General features: G+C 52.2%; 1 protein-coding gene across 6 annotated transcripts in view; it reads right to left on the bottom strand.

Moving 5' to 3' along the window:
- Positions 1 to 1,247: 1,247 nt before the first annotated feature.
- LIG3 (ligase III, DNA, ATP-dependent) overlaps positions 1,248 to 13,549 on the bottom strand; it is an 18,681-nt gene continuing 6,379 nt past the window's right edge. For 2 of the 6 annotated variants that reach the window (XM_014534746.1, XM_014534747.1), the window contains exons 5-20: positions 13,072 to 13,238; positions 12,882 to 12,959; positions 12,269 to 12,437; positions 10,623 to 10,778; positions 8,763 to 8,894; positions 8,293 to 8,372; positions 6,974 to 7,061; positions 6,583 to 6,660; positions 6,147 to 6,270; positions 5,420 to 5,562; positions 5,051 to 5,125; positions 4,506 to 4,652; positions 3,850 to 4,054; positions 3,384 to 3,502; positions 3,169 to 3,221; positions 1,248 to 2,277 (exon numbers count right to left, since the gene is read on the bottom strand). In XM_014534746.1, coding sequence (XP_014390232.1) covers positions 1,704 to 2,277; positions 3,169 to 3,221; positions 3,384 to 3,502; positions 3,850 to 4,054; positions 4,506 to 4,652; positions 5,051 to 5,125; positions 5,420 to 5,562; positions 6,147 to 6,270; positions 6,583 to 6,660; positions 6,974 to 7,061; positions 8,293 to 8,372; positions 8,763 to 8,894; positions 10,623 to 10,778; positions 12,269 to 12,437; positions 12,882 to 12,959; positions 13,072 to 13,238 — 2,388 coding nt within the window. In that variant the 3' untranslated portion in view covers positions 1,248 to 1,703. Of the gene's footprint in view, positions 2,278 to 3,164; positions 3,222 to 3,383; positions 3,503 to 3,849; positions 4,102 to 4,505; positions 4,653 to 5,050; positions 5,126 to 5,419; positions 5,563 to 6,146; positions 6,271 to 6,582; positions 6,661 to 6,973; positions 7,062 to 8,292; positions 8,373 to 8,762; positions 8,895 to 10,622; positions 10,779 to 12,268; positions 12,438 to 12,881; positions 12,960 to 13,071; positions 13,239 to 13,549 lie in introns of those variants that run through there. The other 4 variants (XM_005860204.2, XM_005860205.2, XM_014534748.1 and 1 more) reach the window with 4 other exon arrangements.

The following is a 13,549-nucleotide window of genomic DNA, read 5'->3' as shown; positions in this document are numbered from 1 at the left end:
GGAAATACATGAAAGGATACAAAATCGTATATATGGTGTAATCTCAGCAGCTCAGAAAAATCTCATGTCAGAGAGACTGGAAGGAAAACTCTTTAAACAGTGAATGGAAGAGCACACCCCAGCAAGCACACCCCTCAGCTGTGAGGCTGCGCCTTGAGTGTAAGCACCCAGTAAGGACAGGTGGGGTTGGGGCTGGTCAGTTGGGCCAAAGGGCAGTGGTGTGTCCTTTGGCAAATTCTCCAGGGGAGTGCCTTGTTCTGCTGCCCTGTCCAGTTGTTTGGCCTGGAGGCTGGAGAGGGGGTGGAAATTTATGTAGGTCAGTGCTCAGAGGATCAGCTTTTGTCTCCACTGAGGGTAGAATAAAAAGGGTGTCTTATTCCCAATACTGAAGCCAGACTGAATGGTGCCTATTCAAAACCACCCAATATCCTGAGCCAGAGACAAGGCAGCACCTCCCCCTCCTGCTACTTCCTCCCCACACATTTTAATCAGCAGGTGGAGACCCAGGTCCATCAGGTTAAAGTTGGCCTCCAAGCTAACTGGCAAACAGCCTCCCAGCAGTATATTGCCTTCACTGAGCAAACCAGAGTGGGGCTGGGTGGGAGGGAGTGGTTCTCAACCTACAGGCCCAGACAAAAGTTCCAGAGGTTGAGTCCTATTCACCTAACTTACAGGGGAGGACACACCAGCCTACTAGCTTAATATGAAAAAAGGGAACCGACTCTCAGAAGGCAGCAAGCCTGCGAACACAGGAGCCAGTGCAGAACCAGATGGCCACCTGAGGAGCTGCATTCAGACCAGCGTGAGCTTTCACACAGGAAAGAGGCTGTGGAAGTGGTTAGGGTCTGAACACGCATGCCACTGTTGATTTCCTCAACTCAGCGAGGCTGTGCTAAGTGCTTTCAGAACTTACCTTGAGTTCATTTACTCTTTAAGGTAACTCCATGATTTAGGGCCAGTTCCTAGCCCCATTCTTTTTGGAGGTGTAGATGTTGAATAACTTGTGTAAAGCTATAGCTATTAAATATCAGGACTTGGATTTGAACCAGGTCTACCTGCACTATCCAGTGTGGTAGTCACTAGCCACATGTGATCAGTTCAAGTTGGGTTACCATGAAAACTTTAGCTCCTCAGTTGTGTTGGCCACATTTCAAATGCTCAACAGCTGATGTGGCTAACTCGTGTGGATCAGTTAAGATCTATGGCATATTTCCATTGCCGCAAAAAGTTCTATTGAACATCACTCATCTAAATTGTTTCCCTTTATTCAAAAAAACCAGCCTTGGGTGGCACAGGAGTCTTTCCTCTAAGCAGGCTGTGTAGATCTGTCCTCGGGGTTATCCTAAAGAGCAATCTTATTTCCAGATGTTGGGGAGGCTGATCCTCCTGGAGCCTGTATCCTCCAAAGGAGTAGCCCAAACCTCCCTTTTTTTCATAACGGCCCCACTTTCCTACCTGATCCTGGTTCAAAACAGACCCACACCCTGTAACAGGAGAACCAGACAATTAAGTCATAAAAAATTAATTTTGTTTCCTAGATGAGGCTTCATTCCTGGCAAAAAGGGCCAGACTGAATGCATGTTTTGCCAAATATAAATGCAGCATTTCCGAGGGAGGGCAGTCCGAGGAACACAACTTTAAAATGAGCATGGAGGTGAAAGGGGCAGGCAAGGAAGGAGAGAAGACCTTCCGTAGCCCAGCCTTCACTCCTTAATCACTAGGGAAATTACAGGGGGTGAGAGTGGGGGAAGGGCAGAGATAGCTGCAAGATATTTTATTTTAAAAAGGAAGAAAAGCTCCTTTTTAAAGAATACTAAAAGACAACAAAACCAGCACCTAGATCTGGAAGATCTATACAAGCCCGCAGGAGAGGGTGACTGCCCTGGTGGCACCCCGAGCACCTGACTCCTGGCTGGGGAGAGACCATGCACAGTTGGTGGGTTTTGGAAGACGCGCTGCTTGGAGAAGAAAGTCCATCCTTGCCCAGTTGGGTTCTGCCCCAGCCGGGAAGGGTAGGCAGGAGGGAGAGGAAAGGCAGCAGTCCTAGCAGGGAGCCACCAGTCTTCGTTTCCGGATACATGCCCAAATCCACTCTGGGGAGACCTGCTGGGCCTCAGGGTTCTTGTCCCTGCTACCCAGCACATGTGTGGCTGAGGCCATGTCAAATTCCTGTACCAGGTCCCCATCAAATGCCACAAAGTAGCGCCTGAGACGGCTGAAGTCTGGTGTGGAGGGCGGCAGGTAGAGCCGCACTCCAGTGAAGATGTCCAGCAGCACCTGCAAATGCACAGGATCAGGGAGGGGTCACAGTGGGGCAATCTGTGCTCGGGGCAAGTAGGTCTCCACGCAGATGAGCATAGGCCAGAGGAGGGTTAGAATAGGAGGCGAGACGTAGGGAGCCTCGCTAGCGGTCAGGACATGACTGGAAAAGGTTTACTGGGGAAAAGGCATAGACACCAACACCCCCATCCTCCAGCCACTTCAGAGTACACAGGGATGGAGACCTGCTGGGTTCTTATGCCTGCTACCCAGCACGTGTGTGGCTGAGGTCATGTCACTCCTCCATCCCTGCAGAGCAAGCATGTGGCCCGCTGGCCGCAAGCTTGACATGCTTACTGTAGAGGAAAGGGAGAGGGGACAGGTCCCAGCACTGGAACCTGAAGGGAAAAGGACATGTCTCCAAGGACCATCCAGTGGCTGGTGGGCAGTGATGTTGTTCATTCAAGCAGTGCACTGCACAAATAGCTAGAACGGGGGCCAGGAGCCCAGCTCACTGCTGTGGATGGATTCAAGGGCTTCAGGTAGGGAAAAGATGGCAAAGGTCCTACAGGTCTGCTGGGGCCTGCAAGGTGATCACTCTCTCCAGTGACCAAAGGCTTGCTTCTCTATCTGCCCTTTGGGCCACCAGTTCTCCCAGGGTTGAGCCTAGTTATTGGCCTAAGTGGTTGAGTATAATCAAAACCTGAGGGAGCACCAAAGGGAAAAGGCTTCTAGGTGCGAGGACAGGCACTAAGCCAATGGTGCCCTCTCCCCTCGTTGCTGGCTGGCCCTGCACCCGCCCTGTGCACAAACTCACACTGCTGCACTCCCATACCCAGACTGGGCTTGCTCCCCTTTAATGTCAACTGGTGGGTCCCTGCAGCCTCTCTGCTGGGCTGGGCTGTCTACCTCCTGCCTGCAGACACAGCTCTCCTTCCTCTCGGCTCACTGGCCAGCCGCCTCTGCAAGGCAACGAGAGGGCACAGGTAGAGCAGCTGCGGGAGGGGAGGGGTTAGGCCTTAGTCCCAAAAACACCTTTGCTCATCTCTCCAAGTTCAAGTGCAGGGTGTTGGGAACATGAGGCCCTGGACCAAACCAGCCCCTGGTGCACTCCTCACCCTCACCTTTGCGTGGCACGGAGTCTCATCAGAAGCCTTCCGCTTCTCCCCCACTTTCACAGGAGACTTCGTGACCAGCTTCTCCCCCATTTTCACAGGGGAAGGCTTTGCAGTCGGCTTGTGGCCTGCAGGAGAGCACGCGGGGTAAGAGCTAAGGAGAGGTTCAGGGGAACTGACAGTGGTCCCTGAAGTCAGGGCAGCAGACAGGGCCAGGCCTGCTCTGCTGTGAGCAGGGGGAGAAGGGAGAGCTCAGAGGTAGCTAATCCCCAGAGATGGGCTCTCCCAGGGTCCTGTCATAGGTTTACTGAGCAATGGAGTGCCCAGCAGAATGGACTCTGGCCCATGGCTGGACACACAACAGGAGTGCAGTCAATGTCAGCTGCATGGACAAACAATCATGGTCCGAGAGCTGGAATGGGGGACTGGGTCCTGTCCTTTGATGTCTGCCTTCACACTGCCCTGCCCTTCTTACCATTTTTGCTGTTGGGGTGATGCAGCTTCCCTCCTGCCTTCTTGGCACTGGGGGAGGACTGCTTGGGGGAGGTCCTGGCCTTCTGAGGCACAGCAGGCCCTGAGGTGCCCTCATTCTCCCCGCTGTTGCCCCCTGCAGTGGAGCTCCCTTCGTTGCCAGCGACCACAGTGAAGTCCGCCCTCTCCTTGGACAGCTGGTACAGTTCCTGTATGGAGGAGGGGGGAGGATGGCCTCAGAGGTGGTCTGTGTGGTCTGTTTTAGGCACATGTGGCTGGGGAACAGACAGGGAAGAGAGAAAATCCCTAGGGAAAAGCTGGCTTCCTGGGCGCCTTTCTAAACTTTGGCTGTTTTCTTGAGTAATCCGTACAAATCACTGTACTATTCCCTGTTCTTATTAACAGCGCAGAGACTAGCCTGGGGCGAGCCCTCAGCAGATGCTGTGAGAGCAGAGCTCTCGCTCTAGGACCCAGCACCCAGCGGGGCCTGATGCCCAGCGCTGCTGCTCCAGGCCCTGCCGCAGTTTGGTCTCCCTTTCTACCTGTCCTTGCCTGTCTCAGTGGAATGGGAAGAAGAAGACAGAGGACATGGGAACAGGCCAAATGCCCACGGTTTCAAGGCTGGGACAATCGGGTGGAGGACACACATGCAGCTGGCACCTTGAGTTGGGGGAGGTTGGTGGCAGATTTCCAGTCCTTATCATCCCGGATTCGGGTGCAGCGAGGGAACCGGATGGAGATCCCGTCGGCAGTGTGAGCCTCGGATTTGGAGAATTCAGCCCCTGTGATCTCCCAAACGGCAGCTTTCTGTCAGGAGGAAGCTGGGTCACTCGCGGCTAAGAGGCAACGTCTCCCACCCAGCAGTGCAGACAGAACCTGAGCCCTGGCTGGCGGGGGGTGGGTCATGTCTTGCTGCTGCTGCTGCTGCTACCGCTACCTTAGGAAGTACTGTCTTCTTTGGGCCTCAGTTTCTCTGATTGAGAGCAGGGACTGGGCCAGGTCACTTGTAGAGCAGACCCTCTGTGATTGGGGTTGGGTAGTCTCTCTCCCTCTCTGTTAAGGAGGATTCCTCAGTGTGGGCTGCGCAGCCCAGATCCCTGCCCTGGGGTGGACTGCCAGTGAGGTTGAGAACGCATCTCTATGGACCTAGAGGATTTGCGAGCTTATTTTATGGGCTGAAGGTCCGCAGGCCGCTGGGTTGATACCTTCGGGTCTGGGACGATGAAGTCGGGATAGTAGATCTTGTTGATTTTCAGCCAGCTGGGTATCTTGCTGGGATCCTGGAGGAAAAAAGATGTTGTCTTGGGCTATTCCCAAGCCAAAACCAGACTTAAGCCTCTCTGGGTCATGGGACTATGAGAAGAGGTGACTCAGCACAGAGGCTGACCCTCAGCTCTTGGGGTCCTCCCTGCCCAGAGAGGGTGTGATCTTGAGGGCCTGCAGCCATTCCCACAAGGTAGGCAGGCACTCCGAGACTGAAGGCCTAACACTGCTCCCAGGAACACAGATAAACGATACCTGGGGTCCCCAAAGTGCGGCCTGTCTTAGAGGCCAGGGCCAGCAGCTCTCCCTACCTTGCTGATCTTCACCATGTCCAGCTCCTTCTGCAGGCGGGCGAGCGTCGCATCATCATGGCCTCCTGAACACTTGGTGACTGTGCACCACTTCTGGCTGCTTGGGTCGTAGCAGCCCATGAGGAAGATGGACATCATGCCACCTGGGAGGAGGGAGGGCTGAGTTGTGGGTGGAGGGAGCCCTCTCTGCCCACCCCACCCACCCGTGAGTTAGCCTGCTGGAGAGTAGCGGGCATCAGAGTGCGAGCTCACGCTTGGGTCTAACTCTTACTCGCTGTATAAGTTTAACCTTTAGGAGCCCCAATTTCCTCTTCAGTAAATTAGGGATGATCACACAATTTGTTGGGCTCTGGTGAGGACTAAAAGGAAATGAACTGTGCCTGACACACAGTAGGTCCTAAAAGTACTAGTTCTTCAGACCCCAGCTTTCCCTCTAGTCAGGAAATTGAGATTTTCTCTGAGGAGAAGGCTGCCAGGCCCTGAGTAGTTGGTGGTGAGTTTCTTTGTGCTGGGCTAGCACAGGCTATTCTTGTCTGACCTCTTCCTGCCCAAGTCTTTAGCTCTCAGATGTCGCTGACTGCTGAGGTGACAGGGGCTGAGTTGGGGACCGCGGATCCAGAACTTTGCAAGTCATACTGGCCTTGCTGGCAAGTCAAGCCGGTAAAAAGGCCAGCCTGTACCCTGAGTGGTGCCTTTCAAAGAAGTATCTGCCAGAGCCCACCCTGACCTTTGCTCCCTTGCCCATAGAAGGCCCCAAGGACCACCAGGTCAGCTGTGTCAGCCATGGCCCCCTCATTCAGATAGTCTTTCTTCACTTTCAGCCAGTGCCGCTTTCCAGGCTCATATGTACCCTGAGGGGAAGCAAGAGAGAAACCACAAACTAGAATGGAAACGCCATGAGGGCGGGATTTAACTCTTCACACAACATATCAGACCTTCCACTGCCGATCCCACTCTAGGGAAGAGCCCTTGGGCTCCAGCACTACAGGAGACACAGCATCCCATTCTCTAGATCCAGAACAGTGCTTTCCAAACCCTGGAAAGATGCCCCTCAGCACCCATCCCCAACACCTCAGGCCACCACTGCCATCTCCTGGCCAGGGCTGGAAAGGCCCAGCAGGGAGGGCTCAGTGTACAGAAGGCAAAGCCTGTGGCCATCTTACCTTTGCGTCCTTCAGCACCAGCCCTTCCAGGCCCTCTCGGATCACCCGGTTTATCATGTCAACCAAGTCGGATGCTTTCTGAGGGACAAGAGGAGAGAGGTTGAGAATCGAGAGGGTATGAGAATTGAGAGGGTGCTATGTGGAAACACCTTGACTTGAATATACAGAACAAAGGGTTTGCAAAGCAGGGACCCTGCCAAGATGCTGTGGCTTTGAGACACAAGGAGCCCACCTAGGTTTCATGCCCTGCCCTCCTAGGTGGAGACTAGGAGACAACATATGCACATCAGCAGCCCCCATAATATAACTCATTCTCTCAGTCACATCGGGCCCAAGGGGTCTCTGCCCTGCTTTCAGACCATTAGGTGCTGCCTAGGTGGGGTCTTCTCACCGAAACTTGCTTCATTTCTGAGAACATGATCCGGTTGGGAATTTCAACCATGTTATCATGAAGAAACTTCCGCCGTTCACACAGAGGCCTAAAGGGGGCATGAGAGCCGAGTTCAGGCCAGGATCCTCCCACCCCCATTGGTTCTAGAGGGAAGGGACACAATGACATACTGCTTCATGACACTGTGCCATAGCTTCAAGCCCTCGTGTCTAACAGGTCTGCCTGTCAGGCTCCTTTTGTGGCCAAAGACAGACAGTGTGAGCTGTGGCACAAGCCACCTCATCCTGTAGTTCCTGTTTCTACTTTACTGAATCATGGGAGAACTGGCGTCTAGCCCAAACAGATTGTATGAATTCTGGTCCCACCCAAAAAAGGAAGCCGACTCTTTGTTTTTTTATCCCTGGCACCTGCCTTATCCCAGGCCCAAGGCTGGCTGTTTCTTGGGTCAGCAGGCCTAGGCCTCAGGACCTGAAGCCCAAACCACAACTCCTACCCCCAACACCTCTTTCTCCCTTCCACTGCCCTTCCCCTCCACGCTCAAGGATGGCAGCCAGTGTAGGGGATGGTGGCACCGGTACACAAGCTCCGCCCCCCCCCCCCCCCCCCGCCACTAAATTTCGTGCACCGGGCCTCTAGTGTTATATAAATATCATAGGAAGGCAGGCAGAGAGGAAGGATTCTTTTTGTAGTGACAGCACATTTATTCTGAAAAATAGAGCAGACTCATAGAGCTGAGATTGTATCTAGCTCCTGCATTTTATATCTGAGAAAAATTAGGCTCAGAGATATTAAGCTCATAGAACTGGTTAGAGTCAGACTTGGAACTGGAGCCCAGGTATTCTAATTCTAGTTGAATGCTTTTTACGGTTAATAGTGTTGCCCTGAGAAAGTCCTGTAGCACACCCCCCCCCCCCCCCCCCCCCATCATGAGCTTCCTGCTGTGAGCCTCTTCTGAAAAACCTCTGAGCTGAAAACCATCTGCCTTACGTCCCCATGGGTGCTGTTGGAGAAAGAAACTGAAACCCTACTGTGCTCACAGTCTATTTCTGTCAGCAGTCCATGTTGCTGTAGCGGAGAAAGTTTGGGGGCGGGACGGTGACTTAGGCTCTCAGAAACGAGGCCTAGTCAGATCTCTCCCTAACACTAAATGGGGAGCTGACTGTGTTGCACGTGTGCTACCTCTCAGCATTCTCCTGCCGCTGCCCCTGGCCCTGCCCAGCTCCTGGGCACAGGGGTATGCGATCCAGCCCCTTCTCTACCCTCCTTTCCAATCTGAACTCCCCACCTCCCTACCCAGGAACTGAAAATAGGTTCCTCACCTGTCCATCAAGCTGACATCATTGAAGTAGATACAATCAAAAACAAACAAGCAGACATTAGCATCCTGGAAGGCCGCTTTCTGTAAGGGCAGAGGAGGGTAGTAGGTACAGAGGGAGAAATAAGTAAGAGGGAGTGAGAAATGGGTAACACCAGTTACTTATGGAGACCCTCTGAAGCACCTGATAGAAAACTCCTATTTGTGCCTTGAGGTCCCTGGTCTGTAAGGGCACTTAGCAGATGGTCCCAAATAGAAACCAACCCAATTATAGTTAGTTCCCAATACTAGCTCCTTTTTATGCCAAAAGAAAATAAAAAAATAAGACTTAAACTCTGGGTTAATTCAGAAATGAAGAATAAGCCCAACCCTAAGTGAGTGATCGATTCCTCCACTTTCAGACCGATAGCGCGTGCACGTGCACGCACACACGCACACACACACTCATTTTTGCACCTTTGCCTGAGCCAGTACCTTGTGCACGCCCAGCGTCCCAAAGGGCAATGGTTTGCCTGTCTTGTTGTCGATCAGGAGCACCTCAGAGTCCAAGATCATGCTGTGGCCCCCAGGGAAAGCTTGGGGGATGTATTCCTTAAAGTGGGCCACCTGGAGGCAGAAAAGTCACTTAAGTGAGGGAGAAGTAGGCAGCAGGGACCTGAAGCCAAGCCACAGAAAGCAAAGCCCAGGCCCCAGCAGGAACGCAGAACACCAACACATGGAAGTCCAGCTAAAGGAAGACACAGACCTGGGCCTTGTCAGCCACCTGGACAAGAGGAAAGGGGTGTGTTTCAGAACCCTGTCCAGGCCCAGGAGGAGGCTGGCCCATGCTGAGTCCTTTTCTATGGGCTATGGAGGAGTTTGGTGGAAAAGGAAGAAACAGAATACTTGGGGGCAGGTCAACAGGACGGGAGGCAGGAAAGGTGGGCAGGCAGAGATCTGTGGGGAAAACAGACTGGATGGGAAAAAGATGGAAAGGAAGAAATGAACCCCCTTAGGAGCAGCAAGGAAACCCGAGAAGAGACTTCTCTGAGTGGGAGCTCTGAACCCAGAGCCATGTTCAAATAGAGTAAGCAAGGAAGCTTGGAATTGGATTTTTCCTGATCAAGGCAGAGCCCTGGTTTCTAACAGTTCCCGAGAGGGAGAAGCCCACTGCTATCCATGGCTGCCCTACTCAGTGATGCCAGCAGTGAGGTCCTTGACTGTGGTCCAATTTCTCCCTGGCAGGGGACAGACCCCAAACACATGTCATTCTTATAGAGTGGGGACAGGAAAGGCCTGCACATCCGTTCCACTCTGTTTCAATCCCCTTACAAGTCAAAACCCAGGAGAAATAAGGGGTGAGTGAACTTTATAAAGGAGAACAGGGAAAGGGCTCGCATTCTGGGGAGCTGGGCTCCGACTCCTCCCCGGGGAACAGGAGGTGCCCACTGAGCCACTTTGCCAGGAGCAGTCCCTCAGCAGTTTCCCTGTGTGCCCAGCGCACGTGAGCCTGCACTCAGGCTCCCTGGGGAAGCGGCTGCCTGGCTGTCCTCTGGAACCCCCGAGACAAACACCTGACTGCTCCATGTGCCCGCAGGAAGGCCCCGCTGAGGGAAGGATGTGAGGCACACACCACGGCCTCTCCACCCTGGGGGCTCTGAGCTAGGACAGAAGGGGTAGCAAGGATAGGAGGTCCATATACTCACTAGCTACTGGGGCCAGAGGTTCCAGCTGCTTTTCCTTGAAGGTAGCCCTCCCAGAGGCCCTGAGAGCTGAGAAGGGCTGAGGAATGAGGTTCTCAATGCCCTGATTAAGGACTCCCAGATATCCCCCATGGGGCTTTGTTTACAGCAGAATGAACTTCCGGAGGACCAGGGCTTTGGTTCTATTTTGTATTTTTTCTGCTCTATGTCCACCCGTAGAACAGTGCCTAGCACAGACTAAGCACTTGATAAATATTTGTTGAACAAATTCACGATTGACAACCCAATAGCCCCTTTGTACCTGAACCATAATTTACCTCAGTGGGAAGCACACAGGAAATGGAAACGCAAAAAACAACCACAAGTCACTCTCCAGATAGGCTCTCTGTCCCACCTTCACTGTGGGCAGGGGAAGCATCAATGTCCTCTGGGGCTCTGTGCTGACCAACCCAAGTCTGGGCTCTGGCTGGCCTACTGAGCAACCCCTCATCATTAGAAGATTCCAAAAATGAATGAGTGAATTCATTCATTTACTCAACAAATACAAAACAAACCTATTGCACAGCAGAGCTGGAATGGCGATGGCACTCTGGCCCTGAGTCTTAAGAGGCAGAAGGGAAAAACAGTCCTGGTAGGAAGGAAGGGACCTTACCTTGTGAGGTAGGACGGGCTTGAGACTGCGGCTGAAGTAGCTGAAGTGATCTCCGTCCTTATGCACCTGGACTCGCTCCCCATCATACTTGATCTCAGAGTACATGCCGTTAGGACACTTCTTCATCGCATACTCAATGGACTTGCAGGCCTCGGCCTTGGGGGTGGGGGAGAAAAGCCTGGAGACTTACAGGTGCTCTTCCAATGAGGGGTGCTCAGCAGGGACAGCCCAAGGGCCCTGGGATGCCTACTGAAACACACCCTCAGGGCAGGCCACAGACGAGGTGATGGGGATGGAAAAGGCTGGGTAGTGTCATATCTGGAGTGGACACAGGAGCTTGCACTTTGAGGACTATGAATGCAATTCATTGTAGAGCTAACAGAATTCCATTGAAACAGCATTTCACTCCCCCCACCCCCAATAATTTAGGACCTTGCAGGGCTCTGGCTTATTAAACATACTGGTTATCTCAGCACAGGAGGTACATAGAGATAAGATTAGACTGCAGGTGACAGTAAGGCTGGCAGGGTGGCAGTGACCAGGGGTCCCTAGGACAGGACAGGACACAGGAGTGCTTATCAGATACCTGTGCCATCCAGATGCAAACAATAACGGCTACCATTTGGGGGATATTTATATGTGTCAGATAGCATACACATTGCCTTTCATCTTCGATGTAGTATCTTATGTGATAGATAATACTGTTTTCATTTTATGGGTCAGAAAATTGAAGTTCAAAGAAGTTAAGTGCTCACTTAAGATTACATAGCTAGTAAATGGCAGGAATTAGGTGTGAACTTAGGTCCAGCTCCAAAGGTGTGTGGTTAACCACTAAGCTATATAACCCATGCCACTCTTCAAATGACAGTTTGTAGAACAGACTCCAGAAAGAATTCTAATAAAAGTCAGAAAGCCACTACTGCAGATGACCGGGGTACGTCACTGGGATAGAGATCTCGCTATTTTGGTGCTGGCTGTCCCTCGCACATTCCTAGGAAGGAGGGAGAGAATACTTCCCTACCCCACACATAAAATCCTAAAGCTAGGCTTCAGTAGAATACACAAGACAGTTTCATAAAAAGCATTGCACGAATGAACCCAAAGGATCTCATAGTAGGCATGGAGCACACATATAGGGAAAACCGATGCCAGAAAGGAAACCCTGTTTCTTAGAAATGAGCGGAGGCCCAAGATGATCTGTCAGAGCTGGACTTCATTCTCTAAGCTTCCTCTCTCCAGAAGAAAAGGTGCTCAAGTCACCCTGCCATGGGAAGCTATGAGCTATTTTGAGGCAGGTCACAGAACCTCAGGAGTTACTTACAAATCCACCTGTCTTCAGGAAAGATGATGGAAAAACCATCCTAGGTAGATGCTTCAGAGGGTTTCATACATCATTCAGACAAGAACACTAACTTGCTGATGGCAGAGCTGGGCCTAGAGTGCAGGTATTCCCACCATTCCCATGGTGTCTTCTCTTTGCCTTTACCTCCCCATTGAGAAACACCCTTCTACATCTCCACTCTTCCTTCCCCAAACTCCTGCAATCACCTTGTAAGGCCATCAGCATTCACACCTTCCTAGATCTCCCAAGGAAGGAGAGGATACCCAGAGAGGGGTAGAAGGCAGGGCCCGAGCAGCATCCTTACCAGCATGGGCTGCACCGGGGTCATCAGTGAGGCCTGAACGCTCAGAGCTCGTCTCCGGCCTGGCTCTTTCTCCACCTCCTGCTCATTGTGGAGGACCCGCTCCACCACGTCCTGCAGGTTGCGCGAGGCTTTGAAGGCTTCATAGGCATTGGGGTCGAGGGCGTCTAACCTGCCAATGTGGACAGGAGCACAGATAGAAAAACCCCTGCCTTTGACCTTATTGCTTTGGATAGCAGGCTGTCCTCACAGAGGAGAGAGGGGAAAGGGCTGTGTCCTATTGTCTAAAGGCTATCACAGGAGAAAAGAGCTCTTGGACAGTGCAGCTCTTTTGAGACACTGTGCCTATGTGGATGCTACTCTAGCCAAGAGGGGGCTGGAGTGGGCAACTGACTCGTATTATGCTCACTGAACATAATTCCCTCTTGTGAGAAGGGTACTGTTATCTCCATTTACATATGGGGAAATGGAGGCCGAGCTAGGCCAAGTGACAGGTCCCCCAGAAAGGAAGAAGGCAGAATCAGGATTCAAATCCAGATCGGGACTCCAAAGTCCTGACACCAGCTGGCAACAAAGGAAACTGGCAGCCTAGGCTGTCAGAGGAGCTAGTACTTACACATGTTTTGCACCTGAGTTCATCTTCAGATCATGTTTGATCAACCTGATGATGCATTTAAGGTCATTGGCTGTACACCTAGGGGATGAGGCACATTCAACTTGGTCTTTGAAGAGCTCTGAATCCCCAAACCTTCCTTCCCTAGTGATTCCACCTTCCCTAGCCCATCCCCATTGGGCAGCTCCCCCACCTGGAGGCAATGTCCTGCAGGGCCTGTTGCTGCTCATCCTCCTTGGTGAGCTTGGAGAGCCGCAGGAGGAATTCGTCCACCTCCTGGATGGTGAGAAGGCTCTTGGCAGCTGGGGGGAAAGACTTGCTCTGCTCAAAGAAGACTCTGATTGTCTCTGACACGTCACCCTGTCTCCAAAAACCAAAATGCCACTGCTGCAACCCCAAAGTGGCCAAGTGTATTGCCCAATCCCCTAGGACCTGAAGAGATTCCAATCACTGCTTCTATCCCCAGCTCACACACACTGACCTCGCTTCTTAGAGAATCTATCCCACCCACAGTTTCTGGAAAGAGTACCTCCATTCACCAAAGGATCAGGCCACCTGCCTTAGCTGAAAAGTGACACAAGGACTAATTCAGGGCTGAGCCAATCTGATTCCCATTAGAATTTGAACTAAGAGACAAATATGGTCATCAGATAATGGGGGGGGGGGGGGGG

Source organism: Myotis brandtii, unplaced genomic scaffold, assembly GCF_000412655.1.
Source record: "Myotis brandtii unplaced genomic scaffold, ASM41265v1 scaffold1327, whole genome shotgun sequence".
NCBI lineage: Eukaryota > Metazoa > Chordata > Mammalia > Chiroptera > Vespertilionidae > Myotis > Myotis brandtii.
The sequence above is the reverse complement of the archived record's forward strand: the minus strand, read 5'-3'. Positions and strand labels throughout refer to the sequence as shown.